The sequence below is a fragment of the Colias croceus genome, chromosome 7 (genome assembly GCF_905220415.1).
Source record: "Colias croceus chromosome 7, ilColCroc2.1".
Classification (NCBI taxonomy): Eukaryota; Metazoa; Arthropoda; class Insecta; order Lepidoptera; family Pieridae; genus Colias; species Colias croceus.
Window position 1 is genome coordinate 11510676 of NC_059543.1, and position 17016 is coordinate 11527691.

Sequence of the window (17016 nt, forward strand, 5' to 3'; positions counted from 1 at the left end):
ATGCCCCTTTTAAATTACAAACAAGCTATAAAATTACAAGCGAAACGAAATGATAATTATTTTTGTATTTATGTTCCCTTTAATTTGTACAAATATTATATTTTTTTAAAGTAAATAACCGTATTCACTTGAATGTATGGGGCTGATGTATCATTTGTTTACTTGAGAATTTTCTTCGAAATAAGGGAACATTATTTACAAGGCTTTTTGAGTCTATATAGTGACAATAACTATGTAGCTTCTCCTGGTTATCATACTTATGATAATAGTATAATAAGTAAGTACATCATACATTCTTTGGTGTAATTTTAAACAAAATTAATTATTACCAGATTCTGTACTTTTTTAGTAGTTAACTCAAACATACTTCATTGTCTAATATTGTAAAATGCAAATATACAATGAAATAAAAATAATATAATATATACGGGAGTTTTGCGGTTTTTTACATAGGCCAATAAAAATACAATATATTATTTTGATATGAATGTTGTGCAAAATTATTTACAGCTTTAGATTATAGTTTATTCTAAATTATATTATTATAGTAATTACGTTACGTTTTATAGTAAGTTTTAAATTAAAACATTGATATAGGTTAAATGAATGTAAAGTATTGAAAATGAATCTGAATCTATTTATTATACACGAGAGCTTAATTATTATCAATGTGTTTATTTAAATTAAGACAACTGAGAGGAAGTATTTATATTTTATAGTTTTTAATGCAGGTGGCCAAATCATCAGACACAAACTTATAGCAAGTAAGTAAAAAGTTTCCTACACTATTAGCTTTTAAAAATCATTAAAATAACTATTCAAACTCAATATGTACTGAAATAAATGAATGTAGCAGATAATAATTTGGCCACCTACTAAATAATAACATAAAAAACAAAAAAGATTCACATAATTATTATGTCCAATATTGTATCATTAACGATTACAATTTATTCATAGTCTTATTCACTTCAGTTCAAATTCACTTCACTAACACAGTTCACTGTATCAACCAGCATGGCCAAGGTTGGCGCAATGGTAGCAATGTCCTTAATATCACCAACCATATTGACGGTAGAAATGGCCAATGTTGATACAAATATTGGCCATACAATTGGCGCAAACGTTGGCCCAACTATTGGCGCAAGTATTATCACATCTCGCTTAGCATCACGCCAACGCGGCGAGCGCGGCGGCTACGATGGCGAGTGTTGGCGCCAAGGCGTGGGCCAGTGCTGGCGCACGGTCGCGCAGTGGCGGCCAGCCGTCCGACCAGGGGGACTCCGCGCGCCCCCCGCTCCCCGGTCACATCGTCGTTATCATTTCTGTAACAAATATTTAGTTTTAGTGAATATAACAAAGAATAAAAACGCCACAGCATTCGGGGACTGCCGCGGTAAAGCTATTGCATGCTATGCTTTCAAGCCACACCTCCGCCCGTCGGAGTGGGGAGCGTGAGGTTTTTTCGTTACGGAATTTCTCGTCGGTCCCCGCGCTCAAGGCCCGCGATAGAAGCTATGCAATAGCTTAAAAATTAAAAAAAAAAAGTTATTATTATTGCTATTTTAATTTACTGGGTTAATGTTAAAAATATCTAAGTGAATACTTTTTGGAAATTACGCTTTCTTATGAAATAGATCAAGTAATTTTTGAGTTAAATGGTAAATCGTAACATACAAACAAATAACATCTCGCTCTATAGATTTAAAACATTTAGCCGAGATCATATAAAAATATTATACTAAGATATGTTTGTACTATGTTTTTACTCAATCTTGAGTAGGTACCCAATAATGAAGTGAGTAGCGAATTCTGAATTTGGTTTCCTCCCTAACTTTATGCTAACATCTATAATTGCAAATTGTTTGAGATTATTATTATACTTCGGTTCAATTCTCAAACTTCGCAGTTACTTTGAGACGCTCGCAATTTGTACACAATATTATATTGAAAATCCAATAGTTTTGAAGAATTTTCATTGTAGATTTTTGTACATAAATGAATTATTCCGAAAAAAAAATAGATTACTACTCTATTATTATTATAACTTAACCTATATACTATATTCTTAATTGCAAACTTAGTTTATTTCATTAATTAAAATAATATATTACCAAGGTTCTGCATTTGGTGTTGGCTGAGCACCACGTATGTGTCCTCTAGCGCGGGGTCCTCGATCACCCCGCGGTGCAGCTCCTCTAAGTGACTGTCGTCATCTGGAACAATATTATTTATATAAGTTCAAACTCAAACATTTATTCTGTTCTTTAAGCACTTTTGAATCGTCATTACATATATTTTACATTTACCACCGATTCGTAAAGCAGTATCTATGGAGAAGAACCGACAAGAAACTCCATAGTTGCTCTTTGCAATCATGTCAATATACAATTTGGTTTACATAATATGTAACTACATAATATATCATAATATGCCAAAAAACTGTCTGAACTGTAAAGTTAATATCTATTGTCCACGTGGTCAAAGTAAATAGAGAGACAGTAGAAGGGCTATTAAAATGTAGAGTGACACAAACATAATGGATCTTAATCTAATGCAAATAACTTCAAAAGTATTAAAAGAGAGCCTTTTTCACTAGCTAACTCCTCAATATGAATCCTACTGAACGTACAGAAACTTTTCACTTAAAAGCTGCGACAGCGTTAAAAAATAAGCCATAAAAACTTTAAGGCTTAGTTAATTAATACTTTTAACTCATATTTTTCATATAATTATGATTTAATATTATTGAATAAGTGTCGTCATAATCATGGTACGATAACGACATTTCAAAAGTTAGAATCCATTGAATTCTTTACGCTACACAGAGTTCAAAATAATATAATACACATTATACAATATAGATATCAAAATAAAAATATGGTTTTTAGATACACATTAATTCTAAACACACACAACTCTTTCTCTGTCAAAAGGGCTGAATCTAAAACGTTGAAAGCGCATAAATATCAAATAGAGAATAAAAGAGAACAGTTTTAGCATAATAAAGTGTTTTATATAACTGTAAAGCATAAAGTATTCACGTATTAAGCAATTAGCGGCACAAAGAAAGCGGACATTCGTATAAAACGTGCATAAATAGTAAACGTGTCACGTTAAATATGGTTCGTGGAACGTGTCTCTCGGATTTTAAATTTATATTTATAAATAAATGTGTGTCGTGCGCTAAATGAAACAAATCGGACGTTTTTACGGCCATGAACTAGAATTAAGTAATGTGCGCGACTCTCGTATGTTTTGACGTTATAAGTTATGATGTAAAACTGCTGAACTAATTGAGATGAAATTTGATAAACATATAGATGAAATATTGGTAAAATACATGAATAACTCCTTTGTTACCCGTCTAATAATATATTTTATTTTCTTCTACTAACAGTTAAGGCAAAAGTCATGTGTAAGATCCCTAGAGGTGAATAGAAATCCCTGACTTGGCGCGAAGCCTGCCTACTTGCAGGATAAAATTGCTTTTTGGGATTAAGCAATTTCATAAATTTATTCTTAAAAATAGATCAGTTATCTTTAACAATTATTCCTTTAATAATCTTCAATTACGTTGTCTTTAGTAACAAGTACGTATGTTTTAAAACATGAATAAATTACCACGATTGAGTAATATAATAAAAAATGGAATTTTGATATTGGTAGCCGAAGAACTGATAGTAAATTGCATTATACAAGTACATAATATCATAGTTAGAATATAGAGATACGTTATAACTCTACTTTCAATAATTAACACATACACAAAATAAACCCGCCCATATTAAATGAAACGCCCGTTTCAAATGTAGAATGTTATACACATTTTAAACTGATTACAAACATTTTAAATCTAGATTTAAGTGATAAAAATTATACTTCATATTTAAATAAACGCTGTCTTAAAATAATAAACATAATATTAATCTAGACTGAGTCTTGAGGGAGTGTCATTGACCTTATAGTATTAAAGTATGACATTATTAGCACTTATTAGCGACCTAATTAATAACTATGTAAGAGTAGCCGAGTGCTCGTAAATGTTTGAGTTTTATGACGTTATCGTGACGTTAAAATTATTTTTAATATTACGAATTACCTAATATATTATAGGTGATAACTAATATTTTTTTAGTATAATTTTGATAATGTTAAAGTACATAAAATTAATTGTGAAAACATTAACTTACGACTTAGTATAATAATTATTAATAAACCAAAAAATAACATAGTTGTAAAATGTGTTAATCCTACCTTAAAACTTATATCTCTATCAATTAGGTAAGCGAGGGCTTATTTCAGTTAATTTAGTGTATTCTAAGCTTTTTTTTTTAAATACTTATATAAAATAATATCTATATTTAAAAATACTTTTCCTATCGTACCTCAAACTTCAATATTATAAAATGTTGCGACACGCTGCGTCAAAAGAAATCGCATTTCCAACTCATGTTAAGTCCCCAACAAATAAGGATTCGCTTATAAAACGCGTGTTTATCGTAAAAAGGTTCACAATTTACGTTTCCAATATGTTAAAATATTTCCTCTTTGGAGAGCCGATACTTGTAAAGCTTTCATCTGGTACTATCTTTAGAATTCAATTGGCTGGGGAGGTTTAATCATTTATGTTATACTGATAAAATAATGTCTCGGCTAAAATTGTTACGGTTCCGCAAAATGATAACTGAGTTCAAATTCATTTTTTAGAACTATACTTGGAATAACCTTTTTTTTTGTAAAATGGTGTCTCTAATCATATTTTTAGCGATGGAATTGAACTTGACATCATCTTCTATTCTAAAATTTTCAGGCATCTAAGAGACTCAATAGCAAACAAATATTCTATACAATTTTTTTTATTTACTCACATGGCAGCACTGTTGTTGTTGTTGGCGGCGGGGTTGTAGTTGTTGTGGTTGTTGTTGTTGTTGTTGTAGTAGTTGTTGTTGTTGTGAGCACTGTGGGTAAAAAATATATATTTAGTAAATAATCAAACTTTTATTTCTTTTGACTTTTAATTTTCCGCCATTTATTGCTCGTACGTCGTAATAAATATCATAAATATCGTCGTCGTAAATATGAAGCACTGACTTCGATTGTATGTTAAAATTTCTATCAATACAATATATCAATATAACTTTCAACCAGGAATTTAAAGGTTACATCTCCCGCGAATTATTATATTCCATTTATATATTTTAAGACTTTAACTTTCTCTATGACAGCTAGCATTGTAACTACCCTGACTGTACAGGAACACGTCCGCGTTCGTCTTTTTTTTAACAAATAGGAACGGAATTGATCAATCTCATCTCCCACAAATTACAATTATACATTATTATCGTATCATATTCGACCGACCGGTTGGCTTGGTTGGTAGTAGCCCTGCCTTCCAAGCCAGAGGTCGTGAGTTCGATTCCCACCCGGGGCAAATATTTGTGTGATGAACATAGATGTTTGCTGTGTCTGGGTGTTAATTATCTATATATATAAGTATTTATTTAAAAATTATATATGTATGTTTATCAGCCATATGGTTTCCATAACACAAGCGAAAGCTTAGTATGGAATCAGATTGTGCCGTGTGTGAAAATTGTCCTGAAATATTTATTATGACTATGACTATCATTATGACAGCTAATGATTACACTGTGACTGTAACTATACTGACTGTGCAAGAAAACTTCAGCATGCGCCTTGCCAGCGCTGTTCTCAGCGTGGCAGCGGTACGCGCCCGCGTCGCCGCGCGCCACGCCGCCGCCGCCCACCGACAGCGACAGCGTGTGCCGGTAGCCGCGGGATGTGCGGCTTATTGTGTACTTTGAACCTGTTGAAACGATTGAATAAGATACAGATTCTTTTCTAACAGTTATATTTTAGGAAGAAGACGAGGATGAGGATGGGAATGAGGACCGTGAGATGCTCGACTTATTGTATTGTAATGTGTACTTCCGACCTGTGTAAAAATTTAATAAGATACACATTATTTTCTAGCAGTAATTTTAGTATGAAGATGAGGATGAGACTGGTAATGAAGATGAGGATGGGATGGAGGAGGTGAATGAGATAGGGAATGACAATTTATTTGTCTGCCAGGCTCAGTATTAGCGTGAAGAGTTGTCATAAATTTGAAATTTACACTTTAAAAAAAATTACAACAGGTTAAAATAGTACGTTGTAAAAGTGTTCGTAAAATGTTTTTACATTTGATTAAAACGTAAACTTTTATATCTTCTTTACTTTTTATCGTTAAAAATAACAGCTTAATCTTAATAAAGTGGAATACGAAGACCTACTAATTTCTAAAAGTTAAAGCCCATATTTTATTTTTAAACCAAATCAGTGCAACAAACGAACTTCACCATTTTCCTTCAAAATTATACTCCTTAAATAATACATAAGTTTGTCTTTAAATCATTCATCTAGTTCGCAGATAGCAGAGTGAGTTAAAACTATCTCCACTGAACTGAGTTGGGATTCTGAAGTTTTATCTTGTTTCACAATTCAGTTATGCTTAATTGTTTTCGGCGTAGTTTTTGTTCCGTGGACTTTATAATTTATGCAATTAACGTGTCCCGTATTCGTTATAGAATTATTACAAATATATTTTGTTAGATGCTTTTTGTTTATAGTTTTATATTATTCTATGACTCCATCTATGAATAAATTATATGTTTAATTGTTTAATTATTATTAATACATTAAATTAATCTCATCAATATAATTCTAATTTCTACCTATAGTACCTAGTTTATAGTTGTAATTTCAATAATTTTTGTTTAAATACCACGAATATTTCCAAAGATTAACGAAAAAGTATAGCGTACCTATATGTATATTATTATGTATTCAGCTCATCTTTTGGAACTTTTAATTTACTTTATTTATTCGTTAATACATTAACCTATTTCCTTCTCATAATTGGATATGTCAAGAACAATATGATTGTGGGAGTAAAAAAAGATTTTACACTTATCTTGCCGTAAAATCTGCTGAACAAAAATATTAACATGAGACGTTAGCAAAATTTAATATTAACGCTACCTAAATAACATTCTCATAAGATAGGACTAATCGTAAACTTTAATATCAGCTGTCATAATTAAAATATTTCATGCTGCGCAGATCTTGTCATGAAAATGCAAGAAGCTATTTAGCGGTTAATGAGTTTTGTGGAAGTTAAAGGGTTATTCTTTAGTTCACTTCAGACCGTCATTATGTTTTCATTTACATGTTCTATAAAGCTCTTCGTCTTGTCCGCAGAGCGCTCACCACTAAATAAATACTGAAGAGATTGTATTCCCTGGATAGAGCGTACGTACGTTGTTTCTAGCAAAATAACGATACCAAATCTATTTTCTATCTTTATACTGAAATATATTGTATGCAATCCACTTTTATGCTATAACAGAGTTAAGTATGTTCATCTTTAAGTTTCAGCTAAGAAATATAAGTGCTTAATACTGTATTTACTGCTATTTTTAACCTTGCACGAGCGTGCGGCACACGTGCTACGCTCGAGCGTAGCACGTGTGCCGTAGACACGAAGCTACGAATACACTTTAAAAAACTATAAATAAAAAATTTAGAAATACGTACATATGAAAATATGGACGGATAAACTATTATGTGTAAGATATTTTGTATTTTGAGTCTATATATTTTTAGATCTTAAAAGTATTTGCATCTACATAAATGTTGTTCATTTTTAACTTCACAAACAAGGCCTTATATTTTATAGGCCGTTTGCAGTCGAGGTCGCGTTACGGTTCATGAACGTATATATTTAGCATTAAATATTAAACGTTGAAGATATTTTGCTTGCAAAGTTTTGTAGATATTTTTAAATTTGTGGGATCTTAGTATTCATAATATGAAGATGTGGTAGAAGTCAGGGCGGATAATTTGTATAGAAATTTTGCAACAAACATTGCTTTAAAACATATAACCAAATACTGTATCGATTGACATGCCAGACAGTAATGCAATTAAAATGAGCTCAAAAACTCTTATTAGTATTTCACATTATCAATTATTATATTATAATCATAATATGATTTTCAAAACAATTTCCAAATACATATAATATTTAAATACCTAATTGAAACATATTGTGATATATTGTTTCACAACTTTTCATGTATCAATGTTTTCTACAAGCTTAAATAAATATATATTCTGTTCGATAGTAAATAATCATGAAGTTTATAATTTATACTTGTTATTTTAGTTGTTATTATTCATAAATCTGTCAACTTTATACAATGTTTCAGCTTGGTTTCAGCACATACCATGTTATGCAAAATTAACAAGTCATAACCAAACAGTGTAAACGTGTTAAAACAAGTAATAAATTTCCGTTCCAGGCCTGCCCCCGGATATTTAGAGGACTATAGTTGAGGCAGTCACAAAGGCTTCACAAATAATAGCTTGTTGGAAACAGTCACAATGTACAGAACGGACGGAATTTTCTAGCTTTGATATCTATGCAATTTGCGTCTGTTTGGTGCAGTTGTTTGAGTATTTTTATATAAATTTGTTTGTAAAAATTCAAGGGTTTTATACGTAATCTAAATAGAATGTAATAGTAAATAATTTTAACTTGATTTGTCTGCGATAACTTCTATAGAAAGAGCGTAGCCTCGTAGATTATGTATTGTAACTTTTAGCCACTATTTTGCATAATATGAGTTTATTTATCGTTAAAAATTGCAAGATTACTGCAGTTCTTTATTAAATGCTACATAACAAACCTGAGACCTAACATTAAAACCAGATTACAATTACAAAGTTAGTCCATTTAGTCCAACAAAATCCACGAAACTCCATACCCAAAGTAACATGTTATCTAAAATTTGGCCACGTTTCAGTGAAAGGCAGTGCATTCGATATTGATATTCAAAACGAGTATATAACGAGGTGGCTAGATATCAATCATCTGTGATTGGCGCGGAGCCAGCTTAGATGACAAATGGACAGAGCCTCGTGACTTTGGTATCTTTTATATTTAAATTATTATTATGAGAGAAAAAAGGGAAAGAATTTATAGTGAAAATAGTTGTTGGCTTACCAGACTCATAATTATTAGCACAAAGGAAGAAGGACTTGGTTTCTAGCTTAGACATTAATATTTTTTAAACAACAACAGCTATAATAAGTTATAAGTTACCTACTAATAACTAACATTTGATTCGTAAAATATGTTTTTGACATACTACCGAAACTTAAGTTTTTCAGGAAAAATCACTCGCGCTTCGCGCTCGTGATTTTTTAGCCTTGACTAAAAACTTGACTCCTTCATTTGTTTGCAACGAACCTATCGGAAAATACCCGATAATTTTGAAGCTCTTGTGGTATTATAAGTGAATAAACCGCGTTAAAAATCTGTTTAAATTAATAAATATTTATTTCTATATTTATGCTTTTATGTCTGGTCTCTACATTTGTACTTTATAATATTTTCAAATTGAGTATTTGAATAAAAATTTTTGTTTGTGCTAAATGGAAAGATTATATATTAGTTTTATACCAAAACTATATTTTTAATTTTTTTTTTCAATAATTCAAAAGGTATTTCAAAATAAAAATTAGTCTTTGAATCCAGTACCGAAAACACACCGACAACTCCCGAAGCGTCACCCGGACGCGTGTGACGTCATAATGTTAGTTTTCACACATTGCAGTTGATACAAAAACGAATACAACTAAAACATTTTGACGTCACATCTATGGTGACCAGTCATGGCGCGTTTATAGTCACGTGATTTTAATTTAAATTTCATCAATTTTTAATTGCTTATAATTAATAGAAACATTTTTTTTGAGTTTTTTTGCATTAAATATCAATATTATTAATAATAAGGTTTTAAAATACATTTAAAAAAATCAATATTTTTTTTTATTCAAATACTCAATTATGTAACGTAGGTAAGTGTTTTCTATATATTTTTTTGTTAAAAATATGTGCGTTTTGATTCACGTAGGTATTATTATAAAATTTAATCTTTTTCATTTTTTACTTTTCCGTTTTTAAAGTCGGTTGTTTTTAACGCAGTTATTTTCATATAATCCACGCTCGAGAAACCTGGAGCTTCAATAATATTATGTAAATATTGTTTATTACAAACAAAACACATACCATTTACCAGCCTCTGTTCTCCATTAAGCACCCAATAGGTGACAGGTATAGGATAGGCCTCCGCAGTGCATTGCAGCGTCACCGACGTCCCTGACAGGGCTCGAATCGCTACTTTGCTCGTCCATACTGAGGGAGCGACTGTGGGAAATAAATATTTATTGATTATTATTAATTCTTAATGAGTAATAATATGGATTTGATATTCTCTAAATTTCTGAATTAGTTATATTAACTATATATTATATTACATAATATACGTTACAAATTTCTGAGAATTGTCGTAAATAGACATTAACTAGTTAACATAGAATTAGCTTCGCTCGCGTTGTCCAAAATCTAATAAATTATATTACACAACCTTCCTTGATAACTACGCTATCCATTTGTGAAAATATAATTAAAATCGGTACTGCAGTTTTTGAGTTTATCGTAAATAGAAAAACAGACATGTAGGATGACTGTTTTCTAATATAATATGTAGTATTGTATTGTAAAGTAGCGATAAAAATGCATGTAAACACAATTTAAAGACTACAACTTTAATAATATATAAAAAATGAAAATATTTATGAAACGATAAAATGTAATTAATATAGTAACAATTAAAATTAACGATAATTTCCAACTAACAGCATTAAATACGATAAACGACGTACATTTAACATCAAAGCTAGTAAACATAAAACCCTGGTTTCGTTTCAATACAGACACATGTAATAAGCTCCAACTTGACCCCAACCTGGCACAAATCTAGATTCGCAAACACTGAGATTATTTTTCAAACAGAGTAATGTGGCTTTATATTACTGCTGTGCTTTATTCCGTTTTTAATTATAATGCCATCACAAATACGAATGAAAGAAGTTTCCTCTCATTAACACGGCTTGAAAAAACTTTGCGGCGAATTATTAATATATTTGGCATTAGATGTTAGATGTCATTTTTCGCTTAATTAATAATTAAGATTCAGGAACTTTTGTATCAATCTTCTAAATTTAGATGAAGGTTATACGAGTTAGTTGGCTCGTGTGACACGTATGAAAAATATTTTATTAGGGAAAATTTTATTTTTTCAAAAATTACCTAGTTACCTAGATACTGTTTGCAATTTTTGCTATCTATATGTGAAATACTCGTAAAAATCAATACCAATCTCATAGAGACCCGCTAGATCAAACAAGAAGACACAGCAACAAATAAATTTATGAAATTATAAAGAAAAGTTGTTAATAATCGACATTTAAAGAAATCTGGATCTGTAACGTTTATAATTTATATTTTTAGATAAAAAAGAGCCCCAATTTTCACATTACAATAATTCAATTAATTAATATATTAATTTAAAACACATTAATTCCATATTCAGAGATTAATATATTGCACGTTTTTCATACCCTTGAAAGCTAGCAATCCCATTGTTGATGAGATGAATTGTATCGGCTGAGATAATTTATATATAATTTTACTATAGATACACAGACAAATTAGCAGATTGAAAACAAAATGTTGTTCATTTTAAAAAGCTCTACACACAATTTCCTGAAAATTTATATGAATGCATCTCAAAAGTATAACGTAACAAAAAACAAAAGAATCATGGAAATAATTGCACAAAAAATACAGAACCGTCCCTTTGAAGACGGTCGAGCAGGCAGACACATGCGAGTTTGATTTTTAACGTCCGAAAACGTTGACAAACATAAATCTTCAGTCGATTTCATAGCGAATAATTGTGAAGAACCGCAGAGATAAGTTTGTCGGACGTACACGTTCCGGGCCGCTGATCCGAACGATTAATGAATGAGTAACTAATGTGGTTAACGAAACATGAAATACGAGGATTAATTAGACCCTTGTCAATTACGTCGGGGATTTACATTTTTATCCGACTGTCGGCGGAGGGTTATTATGACGTTGTGCCGACCTGATGGTTAATATAAACGTAGGGCTTGCCTTTATTAGTTTTTGTGGATACGTATTAGCATTGGAAACGGTTGTGGTTTCTTTCTAATAGTCTGCTTTGTGTCTACGATAGACGTTATGATCCATGTTTACTTTAAGTTACAGGATTTATGTTAATTTAAAATGTGTATTGAGTCCAAAATTTTGTTTAAAAGAGTTGTTAACTAAAGTAAAATTATTGTTTTAGCAGTTTTTTTAAAGACAGAAATATCACACTTTTTATATTATTATGTATCTTTGTAATAGTCACATTATAAAAGTAAACTCTCTTTCATATATGATATAATCACTTATATAATCTTAGCTTGCTCGGTAATAAAATCCGTCGACGCTCTTACGAGAACATTATAGCGTCACAGATCTCAGTGCCTCCATTTAATTAGCTCGTATTGATTTCGCTATGCTATAAACTTTATTGTATGACGTTATTTCTAGGGTTATTTTATTGAATGCGTCATTAAACATAATATATGCGCTAGGTTTTTTCATATACCTACTTAAAGACTTTTATTGTTAAGGGGCTATAAACAACACTTTTATAAGTTAACAAGCGGTCCACCCCGGCTTCACTCGTGGTACATATTTACGTTTTCTCTACAAAAGAACCATTCTCGTACTTCAAGGAATATAATAAAAAAATAATTATCGAAATCGGTCCACCCGTTCACGCGTGATGCCGTGACCAAGGAAAACGGGTTTCATTTTTATATATTATATAGATATAGATAAGCTCTACATATTAAATCTAATCAGATGACTTTGTGTGAAATTTAGAATATATTTCTATTAAATTCTTCTATTACAGTATTCCACAAGGCTTTTCAGTAAGTTGGATTTAAATCTTACATTCCAAACCTAATGATTTCCTTTTTACCCTGCAACCCATGTCAAACCCCTTTCGGTCAAGAAAACACAATTATTTTATTTAAAAGCGTAGATAAGGACTGTCTGTTTACTTTGTGGACTAAAAAAACACGGAATTCCTAAAACGTAGTTGGATCTCGTAGCATTGTAAACATTCATTTTAATAGTTTTACATTAAAATAACAAAGATTGAAACTTTAAATTAAAGCTTGAAATCCATACTAATATTATAAATGCGAAAGCAACTCTGTCTGTCTGTTACTCAATCACGCCTAAACTACTGAACCAACTTTCATGAAATTTGGTATAGAGATATTTTGATACCCGAGAAAGAACATAGGCTTTTTATCCCGGGAAAATGACGCAATCCCGGAAATCCCACGGGAACGGGAACTATGCGGGTTTTACTTTGACTGCGCGGGCGAAGCCGCGGGCGGAAACCTATTATGTAATAAAGCATATGAGACGACTTATGGCCACTTAAAAGAATTACTGATTCTAATGTGTAATTCACACTTTTTGATTGATGGATAAATTATCCACAAATTATAAAATAAACATACTTACATATAACATTTAGTAGTATTCTCTTGCTTACTGACGGCGGGACTCCATTCGTTGCTATACAGAGGTAAGCGCCTGACGTCGTCCGTTCTACGGCAGTTAGATTTAGCCATTCGCCGCTTGATTTTGACACTAGAATAAAGGAAATATTGAGTATTTTGTTTTATTAAAACCCACAAAGTTCACATTCCTATAGGATAAAACTTATCTTATGCCCTTTCTCAAACTGTCTCTGTACCAAATTTAACATAATTTATATTTACAGATAGGTTCAGTAGTTTTTGCTTGAAAGCGTAACAAACTTACATTCACATTTATAATAGTAGGTATTTGTGGTAATTGACAAAAAATATCGTTACGTCAAGTTTGGGAATTTTTAGTATGTGCCTTTCTATTGACGAATAATCTTTAATATAATATATAAATCTCATGTCACAATGTTTGTCCTCAATGGACTCCTAAACCACTTAACCGATTATAATAAAATTCGCACACCATGTGCAGTTCGATCCAACTTGAGAGATAGGATAGGTTAAACATGTAGGTACCACGGGCGAAGCCGGGGCGGACCGCTAGTATATTATATAATTTAGAATGATAAAAGATCGTTACAATATATTATAATTACTTCGAATATAAAATCTCTAAACTCTATAGAACTGTTGACCTTAGAGTGATCAATTAAAAAGTGCACTTATAGATAGGGAGGCGAGGTAGCTAAATGACGTAATTCAACGGCGTCGTCGAGACTTATCAAAATCGAAAGAGAAAATAATTTCGAAAAGAAAAGCTTCTATGGTAAAAACCATTTTAGCGGTGGGTTTGGCGTGTACGGATTTTCAAAAATGTAAAAAAAAACAGTTACTTGGGCATTCTCGAGCGCGTCAGATATTCATACTACGTATGCCCCAAGTCCCTCTGATAACAACGGTATACTAATCTGCCGGTTTGCGTGGTGGGGCTAGGCGTATAAATTCGTCAAAAATGCACAAAAAAAAAATTTACTCGAGCGCGTCAGATTTTCGGAAGGGGTGTTAAGTAGGCCCCAAGGAAGCTACCCTTAAAAAAACTGACGATTACGACATGACGATAAGTTATGATGAATTTTTAAAAATTCAGAAAAAAAGAATCCTTTTGAAATACTCGAGCGCGTCAGATTTTCATAGGGGAGGTTTATCTCGGTATCCTGAAAGCATATTTTCTTAATCTGACAAAAATGTTGGTGGGTTCTTTTAATCTGACCGAAAAAGGTTTGTGGGTTTCTTTTTTTTAATCATCGTTATTTCATATCAATTTTTCTTAACTCCCTCAGTTTTCGAAATATACACAAAAAACCGGGAGTTTGACTTTTTACGATGCTTCAAGTAAAAAAAGTTTTAACTTTGGACAAAAATGAAAAGAGACCTTTTTTTGTAAAATAAAATTACCTTTTTTGTTTATTTAAACTTTTTTTTTTGGAAAAAGTAAAGTTCGCGACTTATATGCTGCAACGCGTTTTTCGGAAGATGAAATGGCTCCTCCAGACTTCCGGTCATGCGGAAACTGGCAGATTTTGTATTTTTAGTAAGTTTTAGATTATATTCTTCAAAATAAAAATAAAAACAATCGCGCTCGAGAATGCCGGATTAACGTTTTTTTTTTACAAGTTCGCGACCCTATAACTCGGCGGCGTCAAGGACTTATGGTCAGATTAGTTAAATTTAGTCTTAAAACACTAAAATCAACCCCCAATATCTTAATCTGACGCGCTCGAGTATTTCAGACTATCGATTTTTTTTTACTAATCCGATCGTCTATCCTAGGCGCGCGTCACTACATATAGAGCTAAATAGTTAACAAGGTTGTTCTATTAGGTCTAAGGTATCTCTCATATCTTAAACTGCCACGCTCGAGTATTACAGAAAATTCCCCTCTTCGCCTCCCTATCTATTAGATTAACTAGAATAACCAATTACATGGCATTTTGACACTCTAATCGGTTATTCTAGATTAGGATAAACGTCGTGGCTTTTTCTTCATACAATTCTATTAATGTGTACATAAAGTTATCCAATACTATAAAATTTGTCGCCGATCGTGAATCCAATTTGTTTTTCAATCATGCTATAAAACTACACAGCAAAATATCATAAAACTTTATAGTAACATAATAAAATACTACATTACAAGCTAACATGTTACTATTACCGAAGCAACATTCCCAAATGGTATCTTAATGTAGGAGCATTATGAGAGAATATTTTCAGAGATGTGACGTCATTTACGTATCTTGTTCAAATGTCTAGGAGATGAATTGCTAAAGCGGGTTTAATATGTACAAAAGGAATAAAGTTTCTTAAAGGATGCACGAGATATGGTGGAATGTTTAAGTAAAGTTCTTATATGGTATACACTCTTTCTATTTTGTATGCATGAGATGATGATCTCATATCTGTCGTGTATTTTAAAAGGTATTTTTGGTTCTACTATATAAAGAGTTATAAGGAGCATTCATGAAAAGTTTTGTTCAATATTTTGTTTTGTAACAATTGTTTATACGTAGTCTTAAATAAATAAGGTGATTGACTATAGGTATAAACAATTGATGAATTGAGTATCGATGGTTCTCGCTTAATTAAATTTTATTTGTCACACACGCATACACGAATCCTCCTTCGTACATATACCTACTTGTTTAAAGTACCTATGGTTGATACCCTAAATACGAGTGTATGTAATAATGTTATGCAAAACATAATTTTCCGGTAATAATGCAGATCGAAACCAACGCTTCCGTTGTTATTATCGAGGTCCAACAAAAACTACAATTTCGTATAACAAACCACTCCAGATGCCTCAACTCTTCAAACACAGACCCGAAAAGAACAAAAAAACCCACGAAAACAATGTAAAAATGCACTATAATTAAATCTTAAAGGTAAACGCAGACGCCTATACAGTATACACAATTTAAAGTACTGCAGCATAAATAAACAAAGGAAAAAGTGTTTTTTGTATACTATTCGACGGCTCGTCTGGTCTAGTGTTTTTCATTCCGCACTCAACAATTCTTGCATTTACATACCAAGAACCTTACTATAGTTTTTTTGCGCTTGAATTGAATCGCTTTGCAAATGGAAGTCTTTATGCGTTTGCGGTTTATGTATTATTTATATTATATGGTAACGTGAAACAATTCGTATATAAATTGCAAAGTTCTCTTTTATTCTTATCGCCAATCGTATGAGCAAGTTGAAATGTCAAAGATCAAATAGCAGAACATACCTAATATGATAGAGCTGAAGTTTTAAAAGACAGTGCTGCATAGCGAAGCATAGAACAACGTCGCAAGAGGTGAATAGTAAATATATGACTAATTAATTAAGGTGGTAAATCGCTAGATGTACGGGATAGGTCCCTACCTATCCCGTACATCTAGCGGAGCAGGACCTATTGAGTAATTACTTACGGGTACTTATTCTTATTTCTAAGTTAAAAGTTAATGA

General features: G+C 31.7%; 1 protein-coding gene across 1 annotated transcript in view; it reads right to left on the minus strand.

Moving 5' to 3' along the window:
- Nucleotides 1–503: 503 nt before the first annotated feature.
- Nucleotides 504–17016, minus strand: part of LOC123693316 (lachesin-like) — a 60582-nt gene continuing 44069 nt past the window's right edge. Inside the window, exons 5-10 of the mRNA XM_045638356.1 lie at nucleotides 13535–13663; nucleotides 10142–10279; nucleotides 5675–5830; nucleotides 4872–4961; nucleotides 2115–2216; nucleotides 504–1325 (exon numbers count right to left, since the gene is read on the minus strand). Coding sequence (XP_045494312.1) covers nucleotides 1306–1325; nucleotides 2115–2216; nucleotides 4872–4961; nucleotides 5675–5830; nucleotides 10142–10279; nucleotides 13535–13663 — 635 coding nt within the window. The 3' untranslated portion in view covers nucleotides 504–1305. The remainder of the gene's footprint in view (nucleotides 1326–2114; nucleotides 2217–4871; nucleotides 4962–5674; nucleotides 5831–10141; nucleotides 10280–13534; nucleotides 13664–17016) is intronic.